Genomic DNA, 16,978 nt, shown 5'->3' with positions numbered 1-16,978 from the left:
TTTATGTTCAAATTAACAGTCGAAATATATGATTCCGTGTTTATTTCCACATATTTTATTGATTTTCCATGCATATTTGTAATATTTTTGTGGTGGTGACTTTTAATATAGAGTTCCTATCTTTTAGAGCTAATGGTTTTTTTTTTTTTAAGGTTATTTTATTTATGCATACAAGATCTGGGGTGTAGGCCAGAGGTGCAGGGGGTGAGAGGACTCACCAGAGACAGAGTGGGGAGCAGAATGGGCAGAAGGACCGAAGTACACTTTCTGAGGGGAGCAGCAGGCGAGACAGGAGAGGTCTGCTGCCCATGTGGGTCATCTCTCTGGTGGGAGGTTGAACTCATGCTGCAGTGGCTGCGGATAGCTTCATTCTGCTGAGACTTAATCCCTTGCACCACCAGGGAGGCCCATAGAGCCAATGAAGCTTTTAAATGATAGGATAGTGATATCTCAAGGCAAAAAACTAACAAAAGAATCACTGGCAAAAGAATCACTGAGTTCTAATTGGACTGTATCACCTCTTTCGCTTTCGTCTCTCCCCTAGCAAAAACCATTTTAATATTTAAAGTGTGTGCACACTCCACATCACCAAAAGATGTGAGAAAACTTATTTTTCTTTTCAGAAGATGTGACGGGTTTTGTTAAGAATTGTTGAGTATGAAAAAAAAAATTGTTGAGTATGAAATAAGAGTGCTGTGCATAAATTTATTAACACCCAGAAAGTGAGTTTATGAATGGATTTCTGTGATGCATGTATCAATGTTAACCTGTTTCACTAGAATATAGAAATGACTTGTATATACAATTGTTTGTTATAATGGTATTCATAAAATCCTATTTTAATAACAAACATCTCTGTTTGTAAATGGGATTATTAGTCATATCTATCTCCATAGGTAGTTGTAATAATTAAAATTGGATAATATAGTAAAGGCTTAGAACAGTGCTTAGTACATAATAAGCACTCAGTAAATTATAATGATGATCATAACTATTACTATTGTTTAAGACTTCCTAGTCTTGAGCTACTTAAATGTTTACAGTACATTCCTGGTAAATAACTACCCTGAGTATTTTTTGTGCTTTCGTGATGTATAGCTCCATTATAAATCTTTAGTACTGACAATCCTGGGTTCCTTAAGATGTGCTTTTGAACTCGTTGATTTTATACTGAAAAAGTTTTTCACCTGTCTATATTCCAAATGAAAGTGCCTGTGCTATCAGAATCCCATAGATGTTTCTAACCTCTATCAACGGTAGAAACTATATCCAAGGAAACTACTTAATATCTGTCTGGATCATCACCCTTAATTAAAAGATATTTGTATAGTTGTAGTTTAAAAAAGAGGGGGGAGGTGTGTGCAGACATTTCCTGGGGTCAAATCCGAATCTGGTTTTATGACCTTGGACATAGAATCCTAGATATCAAATCATTTAATATAGGATGTTTTAAAATAACTTCAGCATCCTAGATCCTAAGTATTGTAGCCAAAATATTTCCCTAAGCTGTTACCTTTGATGTTGTCCTTTTACTCTTGAATGAATTCATTTTATAATTTATAAACCACATGTGTTCTACTTTTGTTGTTTTCCTAACTGACATCTAGAACAACCAAGTTCTATAGAAAATTAGTATTTTAAGTGCAGCTTTATAGCAAATGATCTCAGAAGGCATATGATTGACTTAGTTTCCTTATGTGTTTAAATATATTGACTTTCTGTATTCCATAAATCAGTTTTCTTCATTTTTATATTTTCTTTATGCTGGCTACTAATGCTTACAATGGGGTTAAAAATGACATTGAACATATTCTCAAGGATTTTAACAATATTTTGGACATTTTGAAATAATACTTGATTGTGTAGAAAAGGAGAGATACTATACATACATAGAATTGTCTAGATTATTGAAGCTAATTCCCCAAAATACTGATTTTCAAAATGAAAATACTTTAAATGTATCTTGAGTAGTTTCTTGCATTCTTCAACTAATAAACTGAACCAAACTTAATTTTTTTTCATTATAATTTGCATTTATCATTATGGACATGAATTCTTTTTTTTCCCCAGTGTCATGCTGCCAGCCACTATATTTTACCACTATTAATGAACAAAATTTCCATTTCTCTTTCAATTTATTCCTAAATAAATTGATTGCAGCTACAGTCTCCATGTGCCTAAGCTATTTAAAGTGATTCTTACTTAGGGGTCAAAATGGGGGTGGTTGAAATTGTATGGGGAATATAAAAATAAAATTTATTATAAAAAAAATAAAAGAGCTACACCATAAAAAAAAAAAAAAGTTCTGAGTAAAGGCTTTGAATTGTATAGGTGAACATTAAACCTATGAGCCTTTTTTGTACCAAAAAATGAATTGTAACTAAGGTATTTTTAGCTTCAGTACCATGTTAAGGGTTTCATTATAGTCCAGTCTTCATGTTTTGAATTGCTACTGGTGGCCTTATTCAAAGTTTAAGTAAGAGCTATAGTGGGGTGGACCTTAAACTTTATGCTAAGTGAAAAAAGACAGACAAAAAGCCACGTTACATGTGTTTCCATTTGTATGAATAGTCCAGAATAAGCAAATCTATAGCAACTGAAAGTGATTGCCATTGGTTAGAGGAAAGGGAAAATGGGGAATGTCTGTTCCTTTCTGTGGGGTTTCCTTTCGGGGTAATAAAAATATTCTGCGATTAGGGCCTCCCCGGTGGCGCAGCGGTTGAGCGCTGGGTTGCGAAACTGCGCGCGGCCTCTGCGGCGCCGGTTCAATCCCCGGCTGCTCCCCGGCCAACGGAGGAGGGTCCCACATGGCGCGCAGACCTCTCCTGCCGCCCGCTGCTCCCCTCAGCAGTGTACTTCGGTCCTTCTGCCTGCTCTGCTCCCCGCTCTGGCTCTGGTGAATTCTCTCACCCTCCCTCCCGCACTTCTGACTGTACCCAGTGCATGTATAAACAAAACAAGCAAACAAACCAGCAAACAAATAAATAAAGCATGCCTCTATAAAAAAAAAAAAATACTAAAAACCACTGAATTGTATACTTTAAAAAGAGTGTTATTAGTCTTATGTGAATTACAAACAATTCGATTTTTAAATAAATTTTTAGAAAAAGCAATTTTTTCTAATAAGAGCCCCTTTCAAAAACACTCTCTATAGTGGCTTTCTAAATCTGTACTTTCATTTTTATCTTTATTTATTTTGATGTTGAGTCCCTCAAATATAATTTACAGTAAAACATAGTTTGTATTTTCCTTAGGAATAATAGAAGTTCAGGGGTATGTTAAATGACATTTTAGATAGCTACTGTTGTTTGTAGAGAAAAAAAGCAAGTCTAGTAGAATATTATCCTGCTGTAACTCGTTAGTCATCAGTCTGTAGGTGTTGAAAAACAAATATATGAGAGCACTTAATATCTAAGGATTTGTAAGTACTGTCATATTTTAATAGAAAAAGAATGCGGTAATTAAAAACGACAAAACCCAGTCTCACTTACAATTTTCTTTAAGTATACAGTCTTTTTAATGTAAATTTTATACGGCCTTATTTTCATTGTTTTCTGTTTAAAGCTTTTTTATGTTTTCATTTTTAGGCTATGGAGTTATTAGTAGAAAAAGCAATCAGTAGTGCTTCTAGTCCTCAGAGTCCTGGAGATGCTCTGAGAAGAGTTTTTGAGTGCATTTCTTCAGGGATTATTCTTAAAGGTGATTCATTTTTTAATTTTTGTGTTTGATAGTTGAGTAAGAACTCTTCTTTTAAAAATGGATAATGCTGATAAGTGTTTTCTCCCTATACTAATTGCTGTAGGTAGTCCTGGTCTTCTGGATCCTTGTGAGAAGGATCCTTTCGACACTTTGGCAACAATGACAGACCAGCAGCGTGAAGACATCACATCCAGTGCACAGGTACCAGTGTGTTCCTAATCCTATGGCTTTGCTGGGTACTGCCCTTAGGGTTTGTTTTTTATAATTTTCTTTTAGAAGAAATTACTACATAATAACTCATTCTGCTGCTCGTCTAAGTCCTTAGGGAATAAATTCAAGCTAGATTTCACTTATAAATTTATTATTTTAACTGTGTGTGTCTAACTAAAGTATATAATATAAGCATGCAACCATATTTTCAGTCTTATTAAATCTGGATATCAGTTATAAATCAAGATCAGTAGAAAAACTGTGTTCTCTACTTATGCAGTAATAATGTGCTATGTAGTTTGTAGTACTTATTATAATATTTTACTCTATCCTAGCTACTGGAATTGCTGTCTAATACCAACTGCCATCTTACCTATAAAATGAAAATAAAAGCAGTATCTGTCTTAAACAGGATCATTGGGAGGATTAAATTCGATAATATGTGCAATTATAATTGTGCCTGTATAGAGAAGGATCTTAATAATTATTAGCCATTATCAATATCCGTTGTTAATCCTATTGAAGAAAAATTGTTGAAAAGAAAAACACATTTGAACCTACAGAATGAATGAAAAACTACTATAGCTTTACCTCTTAGATTGTAGAAATTTGCTAGAGGGGAGTAAAGTTTACTTAGCTATGAACAATATTCTGTGGCAGTTGAAATTGTTGAATTTATCTTGATTATTGTGTGTTCTAGCAAGAATAATTTGGAATAAGATTAAATTATTATGCCAAATTTATATTGATGGGGGAGTTGGTAGCAACAGGCCACTATGGATATCTTATAGACTCTCAAGATTATTGATTCATGTGTATGAAATAAGGTTTGAATTTTTTCTTAAAGATTTATTTATTTATGCGTACAAGAACTGGGATACAGGCCGGAGGTGTAGGGGGTGAGAGGATTCACCAGAGACAGAGTAGGGAACAGAACAGGCAGATCGACTGAAGTACACTGCTGAGGGGAGCAGCTGGCGAGTCAGGAGAGGTCCGCTGTGTCTTGTGGATAGCTCCATGGCCTGCGATCGAACTCATGCTGCAATGGCTGCGAATATCTTCATAGGTTGCTCCTTAATCCCTTGCGCCACCAGGGAGGCCCTAGGTTTGAAGTTTTGAGGAAGAAGATATTTAACTTATGTTACTCCTTTCTTATACAATACTCAAGGAATTTCTTTATAAGATTTTTTTTTTATGCATGCATATAGGAATGGGGGTGTAGGTCAGAGGTGCAAGGGGTGAGAGGATTCACCAGAGACAGAGTGGGGAGCAGAACAGGTGGATCTACTGAGATTAACTGCTGAGGGGAGCAGCAGGAAGATAGGAGAAGTCTGCAGTGCCATGTGGGTTAGCTCCGCAGCCAGGAATCAAACTCATGCTCTAGTGGCTGCCAATAGCTTGATAGTGTAGAGACTTAATCCCTTGTGCCACCAAGGAGCCCCTACTTAAGGAATTTTTTTATATATTTAAGGGAAAGAAAATTCAGGGTTAGGCCTATGAAAACTGATAAAGTTTACAATAGAAAGAAAGGCAGTTTTTTAAAATGTGACTGTGAAGAAAGTGATCTAGTTTTTGGAGATGTGGGCCTCCCCGGTGGCGCAGCGGTTGAGCGCTGGGTTGCGAAGCTGCCCGCGGCCTCTGCGGCGCCGGTTCGATCCCCGGCTGCTCCCCGGCCACCAGAGGAGGGTCCCACATGGCGCGCAGACCTCTCCTGCCACTCGCTGCTCCCCTCAGCAGTGTACTTCAGTCCTTCTGCCTGCTCTGCTCCCTGCTCTGGCTCTGGTGAATTCTCTCACCCTCCCGCGCTTCTGACTGTACCCAGTGCATGTATAAACAAAAAAAAAAAAAAAAACAAATAAATAAATAGTTTTTGGAGATGTTAGAAGTGTCCTTGTTAAGATAGAAGGAGTTTCATACTGCATAATTCCACTCGTAGTATATAACAGATTATATGAAATAGCATAATTGTGGACATGGAAAACAGTATAGTAGTTCCTACAAGTTTAGGGATGGGAAGTGGATTGGTTTGGATATAACGGGAGTCTCATGGTAATGGTACCGTTTAGTATGTGATTGTGAAGGCAGCTATACAAGGCTCCATGTGATTAAAATTGCGTAAAACTATACACACATACACATAAAGAAGTGTGACTAACTGGTGAAATCTGAATAAGCTTGTGTGGATTGTACCCAGGCTGATTTCAGTGCATTTTTTGGTAGTATATAGTATCCATGTTTATAATTCTCTTCCTTTGGATTTGTCTAAAACTATTCCTCTTTTCCTTCCAAAACGTTTATTTTTCCATGTCTGTATGTCTTTATTCTCTAGCTGTCCTATTAAAGTTGCTTCTGCATGATACAGCCTTTATATAAGCCATCCTGGATGTTTAAAGATGTCTTTGTCTGGGAATAACTTCACTATCCTTAAATTTCATTTGCTGATAAATTGCCAATTGTATGATAGAATTCTCTCTTATCAGATATTAGAAATACATACAAGGCCTCCCTGGTGGCGCAGGATTTAAACACAGTGCTTTGAAGTTGTCCACAGCCTCTGCAGCATGAGTTCAATTCCCGGCCAGCCAGGGAGCTACACATGGTGCAGCAGACCCCTCCTGACTCGCCCACTGCTCCCCTCAGCAGTGTATTTCAGTTTGCCTGTTTTGTTCCCCACTCTGTCTCTGGTGAACCCTCTAACTCCCTGCACCTCTGGCCTACAGCCCAGCTCTTGTATGCATATATAAATAAATGTTATAAAAAAAAAAAGAATTACATACAACCCAATATAGAACAAGAGATTATGGCGTTCACTCCCGTTTCAGATGCTATCCTACTTTTACTTATTTTGCAGTATTTCTCCATTTAGAAACCCTAGTATTAGAATCAGCCAGTGACTAATAGCAACATCCCTATGGTAAAAACACAGTAATATTCATTATCATACCGCATATATCTCTGGGTATTTTTTGTAATAAAGAAGAAAACATTCTTTTTGAGAAGGACCTTTTATAATTCACTAAGAATTAGTACTCTTAATAAATACTCCTAGTTCTCACTTCAGAAAGTGAATACCCTTATAACTTAAATGAGATAGTGAAGCACCCAACACTGACAAATCAAAAATTGCAGGCTAAATAGAGGATTGTATCAAGTCTTAAATGCACACGGTTTGGGGACTTACAGATTTTGAAAAGTCCACAAAGGAGACAGTTGTAAGGCATAGGAATCTTGTAATCTGGAAAGAAAAATACTCCAAAACAGTAAATGGTCACACAGAGGATTACAACCAAGTACTAATCCTCTGCTGAAGAAATAAGCAGGAATTTTAAAAAGTCTCAACAGCAAATACTTTAAAAAACTTTGGCAATTTCTCAGTAACTTAAACGCTGTTACCATGTGACTAATACTTGACTCCTACTGAATACCTAAGGAAACTCGACATATAATGTCTACTGAAAAACTCAGTACACAAATATTCATGTTTGAAGGGCTATATATCCCTAGAAAAATTGAGTGGTAGTTTATATCTCAAAAATCCTTTTAATGTCAAGATTTTATGAAATCTTTTTATAGTCATACCTGGTATATTCCTATATATATATATATGGCCATGTAGTGAAAACCTTTTAGCTCACATAGTAGCAAATTGATAGGTGTTCCTGAGAGGGAGGGGGGATTTGTAGGGGGATGGGGAGGGCGGGAGGGGAGAGAGAAAGAGAGTCATCCACGGAAAAAATAGGAAAATACATGAATATGAACCAAAGAGGGATTTACTCAACGAGTGAGACACTTTCTTTTGCTGTATATATTGTTTCAGGATGTTTTTTAACATGTCACTAAGTTTTACTTGAAGATTTATTTTTTAATTTGTCTTTTTAAAAAACAAAATAGCATGTATACAAAAAATTCCTAAAAGTAAAAACCTTTGAAACACGTGGAGCTTATTTCAGTTGTGAAATTAAGACTGTTTAAGGTGTTTCTTGCATTCAACATGCTTTTTTATGTTGTTATGGGGATGTAAAGAACTAATATTTTTGATTTTGTTTGTTTTTAATTAACTCTAAAATTCTGACTCTCTTTATTGCAGTTTGCACTGAGACTCCTTGCATTCCGCCAGATACACAAAGTTCTGGGCATGGATCCACTACCCCAAATGAGCCAACGTTTTAACATCCACAATAATAGGAAACGAAGAAGGGATAGCGATGGAGTTGATGGATTTGAAGCTGAGGGGAAAAAAGATAAAAAAGATTATGATAACTTTTAAAAAGTTTCTGTAAATCTGCAGTGTTAACAACAGGTGCCCATTTGTTGCCTGTTTTTCATTCATAATAATGTCTACTTGGAAAATTTATCAAGAATTTAAAGAATTTCATGGAAGAACCAAGTTTTTCTATGATATCAAAATCTTAATGTACAGTGTTAGGTATTATATGAATGGAAAGACATCCCCCCCAAAAAATTGTGCTTCAACTAGGGGAAAAACAATGGTTCAAAATTTTCTCCATTATTTTGGTTTTATTTACTGGCTGCCCTAGCCCCCTATTTTTGTCTTTTATTAACTAGTCTTATTAAACCTTTACTGTATTTAATGCAGTATTTGTGCTTCAGTTGCTATGTGTATTTTGATATTTTTATTTAGACATTTTGTTTGCTCTTTGACTAGTTGTTACTTTGTTATAAATGATATCCTTTACCCCTTCTTTATATTTTACAGCAGTACGTTTTTTTGTAACGTGAGACTGCAGAATATTTTACTTTCGTTTTGTTATTCTATATGTGATGGATTACAACACAAAGTTATCCTGCCATTTAAGTGCTCAGAACTGAATGTTTCTGCAGATCTTGTGGCATTTGTCTCTCTAGTGTGATATATAAAGGTGTAATTAAGACAGATTTCTGTTAATCTAATCAAGTTTGCTGTTAGTTGTGCATTAGCAGTATAAAAGCTAATATATACTATATGGTCTTGCAACAGTTTTAAAGCCTCTGCATAATTGATAATAAAAATGCATGACATTTTTGTTTTTAATAGACTTTTAAAATTATAATTTTAGGTTTGACACGTAGATCTTTGTACAGTTGACTTTTTGACATAGCAAGGCCAAAAATAACTTTCTGAATATTTTTTTCTTCTGCGTAAATGGAAAGGGCATTTTTCATATATTAGTGGGCTAACCAATATTTTCAGAAGAACTTTATCATTGTGCAACTAACAACAGTAACCAGCCCTTAATTATGATGACAGTTCCCTTACTGGTGTGTGAGAGATTATTCTAGCAGCTTATTACAGTATAACACAGTTGAATGATTCCTCCCTGACCCCCACACCTCATCACCCAGATAATTTACAGTTATATTAACAGTGAGGTTGATAAAGTATTACTGATTAAAAAAATTAAGATTATCTAAGGAAAAAACAGAAAATTATTTGGTGTGGCCATCTTACATGCTTATGTGTCCTACAAAAAGCTAAATATTTTAGCAGTGGTGTAATGAGAAGTTACATCTTACTGTTGATGTATATATGCTCTGGTACACAGATGTCATTTTGTTGTCACAGCACTACAGTGAAATACAAAAATAAAAACTTAAATTCATATAATGACTTAAATGTATTATATGTTAGAATTAATAGCATAAACTAATTTTGCTTTGAATGACGTATGCTTCAGGAAAACCATATCCAAGTTTATTTGGTACTTATATCTTGTTAAACCTGACAATTGTTTGTTGCCTGTGCACATAATTTTAACTTTCTGATTCTCATTTTACCTTTTTGAATATGTAGTTTTCCAGTAAAATAGAATCTTGTTTCTCATAGTTCTCTTAAGAGAGGTAAAGAACTGGACATTACTATCACACATTAATCACAGAACCATAGCAGATATTTTCACACATTTTCCCATTTAAAATGGGAATCATAACAATAAAAAGAAATGAAGGAGCTATAGTTTTTATTTTTCAAATTAGAAAATTGAAGCCCAGAGTGGTTAATTAAGATCACACATAAATTTAAGCAACAAGACTTCAGAGTTGGATTTTTTTTTTTTAAGATTTATTTATGCATATAAGAACTGGGGTACAGGCTAGAGGTGCAGGGGATGAGAGGATTCACCAGAGACAGTGGGGAGCAGAACAGGTAGATCTACTGAGATACACCGCTGCGGGGAGCAGCAGGGGTGTCAGGAGAGGTCTGCTGCGCCATGTGGGTAACTTCCTGGCCAGCGGTGGATCGGAGGATCGCTTCATAAGCAATCGGAGGATTGCTTAACCCCTTGTGCCACCAGGGAGGCCCCCAGAGTTGAATTTATAACTTCATGCTGAGCACTTTGCCAGACTGCTCCCTTTGTCTTGCAATTCATTATATTCTTAAATGTTTCCAGCCCATGTTACAAAATTTCACATTCCATTGGGAGTCTTCATCCAGGTATACAGTTGGTACCATTTGAAATTTTTGCTAGAAGAATTACTTCAGTATTTTTTTTTGTTTTTTTTTTTTAATTTATTTTTATTTATTTATACAAGCATTGGGTACAGTCAGAAGCGTGGGAGAGTGAGAGAATTCACCAGAGCCAGAGCGGGGAGGGGAGCAGAGCAGGCAGAAGAACCAAAGTACACTGCTGAGGGGAGCAGCGGGTGGCAGGAGAGGTCTGCGCACCATGTGGGACCCTCCTCCGGTGGCCAGGGAGCAGCCGGGGATCGAACCGGTGCTGCAGAGGCTGCGGGCAGCTTCGCAACCCAGCGCTCAACCACTGCGCCACCAGGGAGGCCCTACTTCAGTATTTTTTTGCGTGGCTTAGCCCACATTAAACATCTTGGGTGAAACAACTTGAATATTCATTAGTATCTTTTACTTTGACAGTTTTTTTTAAAGATTTATTTATGCATGCAAGAACCTGGGGTACAGGCCAGAGGTGTGGGGGGTGAGAGGATTCACCAGAGACAGAGTGGGGAACAGAACAGGCAGAAGGACTGAAAAACACTGTCAGGAGAGGTCTGATGTGCCATGTGGGGTCACCTACCTGGGCGGGTTTTGAACTTGGGCTGCAGTGGCTGCAGATAGCTTCTTAGTGCTGCATCTTAACCCCTTGCGCCACCAGGGAAGCCCCAACTTTGACAATTTTTAAAGACTATAAACTCTAGTCCAAAGAAGCATTGGTTATCACCCTGCTAATGCTTGGAGAAGTTGATTTGGCAGCTAATTTACTTTTAGTTACTGTTCTCTGCCTCTTAGGCTGGATTTCCTTCTTATTAGTGCATATTTATGTTACAAAAATATTATGATAACCCAAAGAAAATACTGATTCCCCTCACCCACTAATAGTTACATAACGTTCCAAATTAGATTTTTCTCTGTCTTCACTACTATTTTTTCTTCTATTTCTTTGAGTAACCTAGAATTGATAGTGTTATACTATCAATGAACAGTATGAACAGCATGGCAGTATGAACAGTATGGCAGAGGATCTTTGGTTTCTTTTAAATAGTTTTTCTTGTTTTTGATTAAAAAGCATGATTCTTTTACATGGTAATGCTATTGTCTGTTATAAATTTAGTTATAAACCATTCCTTTAATGAATCCTCCATTTTTATTTGACAGCTTATTTTTAATTTTCCTATAAAAGGAAGATTTTATAGTGTCAGAGTAATGTTCATAAAGAAATCTCAAATGTTCATGCATATCTTCTGGATTATTAAAAATTAAGGTTTCTAAACCCTAATTTCAAGGATTCTGAGGAGGACTAAACTAAGCCAGCAGATATCCAGTTCTAAGATGGCTTTCTCTATGGTGTTTATTTGAACACCTGGTTCATACACATGAAAGACAAATCATGAAAAAGAATGTATGACTTAGAGTAAGTCTTCCACCCCTCTTTGTTTTCCAAAGTTCCCCTCTCCAGACACACTTTTCTATCTATCCTTCCACACATGGTCTGTGCACAGGTCAGCATGAATGTGTGCTCCCCGTTGTTCTTCACAGATAATACTCTGCAAAACAATGCTCTGCACATTGTTCTGCACCTGGGTTTTTTTTCATGTAATGTGTCTTGGAGATAGAGCATTCCTTATCAATACACATAAGGAAACTGCATTTTTAACAAGCACTGTAGGATCACCCCAAGTTAGATTTTTTTCTTTTATTGGTGATTCTGATGGAAGTAGTCCACGGATCTTGCTTTATTTAACAGACATGCTTTTTTTTTTTTAATAATAAATTTTATTTTTATATTCCCCATACAATTGCAACCCCCCCCCATTTTGACCCCAGTCCCTCCCCTCCCACCCCCCCACCCCCCCAAAAGTGTCTCTGGTTCATAGATTTTTGTTGATTTTGATTTTCACTTTCTTATAGTTATTCATTTTCCTGGTCCCTTATTTAAGTTTTCTAGATTCCTGCTATGAGTGAGACCATCCGGTATTTTTCTTTTTCTTTCTGGCTTATTTCGCTGAGCATGATCCCTTCCAGCGCCATCCATGTTGCTGCAAATTGCATGTGTTTATCTTTTTTGATTGCTGAGTAATATTCCATGGTGTATATGTACCACATCTACTTGATCCAGTCATCTATTTTTGGGCATTTGGGCTTTAACAGACATGCTTTTATGGCAGTGACCATAACATACTCCAGAGTCTTAAGATTAAAATCACATTTTTAGTATTAAAGGTATTATGAGCCTCTCCTCCCTCCCTCATCCTTACCCTCTCTCTGTGTTTGTGTGTGTGTATATAAATAGCAATAAATGGGATGTTCAGCATTTCACAATATGCCCATTCCCTGAGCAATTTTATTGATTAATGTAGTCTAAGTAATTTTAACCCTGCTTTATCTCGCTAGGTGTAATATTATATTGAAAACAGGAAATAATTGCTTAACTATGCAATTTATTAAAGGCTGAGTAATACTTTGAACAATATTTAAACTGGTTTCATGTTAAATACAAGGCTGTCACATTTAATTTATCCTATTATAGGCACAAGACATGGTGCTGGAGAAATAACATGAGTTTTGGAAGGACTATTTCAGTGCAGTTTGTCTGCATTATACTGTAGACAAAAACAAGTAATGTTTTTTGCTAGTGCACGATGGGGGACTAAAGAGAAGTTAAAACCTAAATTACCAGTCATACCTAATTTTAGTGAAATAGCATTGGAATCCTTTTAGCAGAGGAGTTTCTTTGCTACCTTTATCTAAATTATATCCAAAATGAAAGAAAGCCCTACAGTTGGCATTGGTCACGCCAAACCTGGAGTATGGTGTTTAGTTCTAGACATTAGTTTTAAAGTGCTACTCAAAAGACAGTGGCCAAGGTAGTAAATTGTTTGAAACTGCTGCATAGCTGGAACTGCAGCATAGGAGGGACAGGCATGATGTGGGTGAGAGAGAAGATTTAAAATATCTTCTAATATGGGTAGCTATGGGGGGGAAGTTGAAGAAATAGCCTAAAACAACTGCACCAATAAAATGAATGGGGTTCACTTGCAAAAAAATGTTGCTGCTGTGTTTAAAATTAAAACCACCTATTTGATACTTTTTTTCAGCTCCTGGCTTATGAAAGTATAAAATGATCTTTTCCAAGTTTAAGATAATATTTTATCCATCTACGTACCTAATAAACATCAATTGAATAGAGTTTAAATGGTCAGTTGTCCCAAAGTCTTGTAGCAGCCAAAATATGACCATAAATTTTGGGAAAATTAGTGCTAGTTTTGCTCCACCTTAAGCTTTGCTTTGTTTTCCGTGGCACTGAAATTCCTGGGTTTTTTTTTTTTACTCTTACCTCTGAACATTCTGGGCTTCTCTGTTTCTGGGCTGTTTCTCTTCTCTGTTTCTGGGTTTCAACTAGCACTTTCCATGCGTCTGATATCAGCAGCTTCTCTTTATGTAATGCTGTTGATCTCATCCATCTTCCAAGTTTATATACTCCCTTTGTTAAGATTCCAAATCTGTCCTCAGCCAAATCCAGTCTGTCTATTCTTTGTGCTTTTAGTGTCTATATTATTCAGCCTACAATCCCCAGTTTCTCCTAAAGCTATCTGTTTGATCATATCACTGCTACTCAAAAAGACCTTCAGACAAACTCCATGTCACAGTGCTAAACAACGTACACTACCTTCCAACATGCTAGTGGGTAGTCATTGTACATCAGCAAACTAGGGTTTTGAGGTTAAGTTGCTGTAATAAAAGGTCATTTGGTTGAAGTGGGTTAGACCATCAGAAAGCTACAAATAGGTACTCAAGTGACACGATTTCACTCAAAATCACTTCATTACATGACGAGGGAGGGAAAATTGATTACCAGGGGCTTCCCTGGTGGCGCAAAGGGTTAAGCACCGCACTTTGAAGCAATCCACAGCCTCTGCAGCATGAGTTCGATTCCCGGCCGATTCTGGCCGGCCAGGGAGCAACCCAAATGGTGCACAGACCTCTCCTGTCTCACCTGCTGCTCCCCTCAGCAGTGTATTTCAGTCAGTCTGCCTGTTCTGCTCCCTACTCTGTTTCTGGTGGATCCTCTCACCCTCCCTGCACCTCTGGCCTGTACCTCAGTTCTTGTATGCATAAATAAATAAATCTTTAAAAAAAAGGAAAAAAGTAGAGCAGAAAGACTTCTTTCTGTAAAGGAACCAATTACTTCTGTGACCTTACATGGTTCCAAATTAAGTTCCCTGAAGAGCTTCTCTTTAGCTGATGGTGTCTCATACGAGAAAATGAAACCCTCCCCATTCTTGGGCCCCATTTCAGCTGAGCCATAAAACTTTTCAGACTTCTTAAGCCTATGTGTAAGATATTTGCAAAGTCTGAGATTGCCTTGCTTGGTGCTTTCCTTGGCGGCCCTCAGAATCACTCCAGAGGCCAGGTGCATGAATGGTGAATAGACTCCAGTGTGCTGCAGGGCAATGGGAAGATAGGGAACTGGCTGATGGTTAACGTGTTTCAAGCAGAAAAGCTACTCTGTAAAAACTGTTCGAAGTTTCTTTGCAGCTGAGCCATGTCTATTCCATATGTACCCTTTTTACTTTTGGAGAAGAAAAAAGAATTTTTAATACACAATTTGATTACATTTTATCCTGGGGCAGACAACTACTTCAGACTAAAAACAGTGGGCCTTTCACAGCCTCCAGTTCTTTTACAGCCACCTGAACAATAAGGCTTTCAGGTTTTCAGTGAATGGGAACGGGTTTGCCAAGCTCAAAACAGGCCTGACTGAACTTCGAGCAAAGATCAAATATCCCAGCGGAGGCATACTTGGCCTGTTTTTGTTTGAGAAGTTTCCCTGGCCCTGAGGACAGCAACCGCTTCCTTCTTCCCCTGGAAGATCCTTAGGCTGGGATGCCAGTGGCCCTCCTCCATGAAAAAGAGGTTCTCCCACTACTCTGCCGGGTTTTCAACCCAGATGCAGCCCCGAGCAAAACTTGAAAGGAGGAGAACATTCAGTGCCAGCTTCTTCCAATCAGAGGCTAAACAGCTTGGGTGCCAGTCGCTCTCTCCCCTAACCAGAAACTATAATCTTTAAACTTAATGCTTTGATCTCAGTTAAAATTCAAGAAGGAATAATGCATTATTTTTGTTTTGTGATACACAGTCTTCACGAGCTTGTTGACATAGGAAGCCTTAAGCTGTATCCTCTTGAAACATCAACAAGCCTTTTCATTTCTCTCTCCTTGGAGATGACCCCTGAATCGGATGCCAGATCTTAACTTCTATTATCCGGGAGTGAGTCAAGAGAAATTTGGGGGGCCTCTCCGGTGGCACAGTGGTTGAGCGCTGGGTTGTGAAGCTGCCCGCGGCCTCTGCAGCGCCGGTTCGATCCCCGGCTGCTCCCCGGCCACCGGAGGAGGGTCCCACATGGCGCGCAGACCTCTCCTGCCGCCCGCTGCTCCCCTCAGCAGTGTACTTCGGTCCTTCTGCCTGCTCTGCTCCCCGCTCTGGCTCTGGTGAATTCTCTCGCCCTCCCGCGCTTCTGACTGTACCCAGTGCTTGTATAAATAAATAAATAAATAAATAAATAAAAATTAAAAAAAAAAAAAAAAGATCATGTGAAGATTCAAGGAAGACACACAGAATGCAAAAGATACTTGAAAATGGATGCAGATATTGTTGTAACATAACTACAAGTCAAGAAACTCCAAGGCTTGGGCCTCCCCGGTGGCATAGCGGTTGAGCGCTGGGTTGCAAAGCTGCCCGCGGCCTCCGCGGCGCCGGTTCGATCCCCGGCTGCTCCCTGGCCACCAGAGGAGGGTCCCACCTCTCCTGCCGCCCGCTGCTCCCCTCAACAGTGTACTTCGGGCCTTCTGCCTGCTCTGCTCCCCGCTCTGGCTCTGGTGAATTCTCTCACCCTCCCGTGCTTCTGACTGTACCCAGTGCTTGTATAAATAAATAAATCTTTTTAAAAAAAATATTAAAAAAAAAAAAGAAATTTGGAATGGTGAGTCAACCAAAATAGCAGGTTTTTCTGCTTGCTGCTTCCTTCCTCCAAATCTCACCCACACACCCCCAAACCCCTACACCACACCAGGACCATGAGCTGGGGGGAGAGGAAAACTGAGAAGCAGTCATGTCTCTGCATTATCCCTGCCCTATAGTTTAGTTATTCAACCATTTAAAGGATCTGAGAAAGGAGGGGACCTGACTGGCACCTTTTCCCCTGACAAAAGGACATTGGGACTTTTGGAGGGTGACAGCCCTGCTGATGCTCTCCCTTCCCCTCTGGCCAGGCATAGAGTAGTTGAAATTGTTAGAACAAGCAGGCTGGGGTCTTTGCCAGGTAGGTAGTGCCACAGAACACTCTGGATCTGCCCCCATCTCTGGGCTATGCCAGTTTGGCTTGGCCTTGGGCATGGGTGATTTTAGAGTTTGCTTGGGACTCTGTACAGTGAAATTCTTTTTCTCCCCTACTTCTTTTCTCTCTCTATTAAATATCTTTGAGTTCACTAGTCTGATGACTTTCCTTTGGGTGTGCAGGTGGCAAAGACCCTCAGAATGGGCAACATGGGCTTTCCCTCATAATAATTTGGGGTCCCTGGGAACCCCTCCATTTCACCCAGTCAGGTTTGGTTCCCTGTGATT

The 16,978-nt window shown here is 38.4% G+C and overlaps 1 protein-coding gene across 2 annotated transcripts in view; it reads left to right on the top strand.

Annotated features, from left to right (window-relative positions):
* ZFR (zinc finger RNA binding protein) overlaps positions 1-8,176 on the top strand; it is a gene marked incomplete at both ends in the record, with an annotated part of 81,523 nt that extends 73,347 nt beyond the window's left edge. For both annotated transcript variants that reach the window (XM_084233158.1, XM_084233157.1), the window contains 3 exons: positions 3,588-3,699; positions 3,803-3,900; positions 7,997-8,176. In XM_084233158.1, coding sequence (XP_084089284.1) covers positions 3,588-3,699; positions 3,803-3,900; positions 7,997-8,176 — 390 coding nt within the window. The remainder of the gene's footprint in view (positions 1-3,587; positions 3,700-3,802; positions 3,901-7,996) is intronic.
* Between the last annotated feature and the right edge of the window lie 8,802 nt (positions 8,177-16,978).

Source organism: Talpa europaea (assembly GCF_964194135.1).
Source record: "Talpa europaea genome assembly, chromosome: 5".
NCBI lineage: Eukaryota > Metazoa > Chordata > Mammalia > Eulipotyphla > Talpidae > Talpa > Talpa europaea.
Note: the sequence above shows the minus strand (reverse complement) of the source record. Positions and strands in the feature narration are given on the sequence as shown.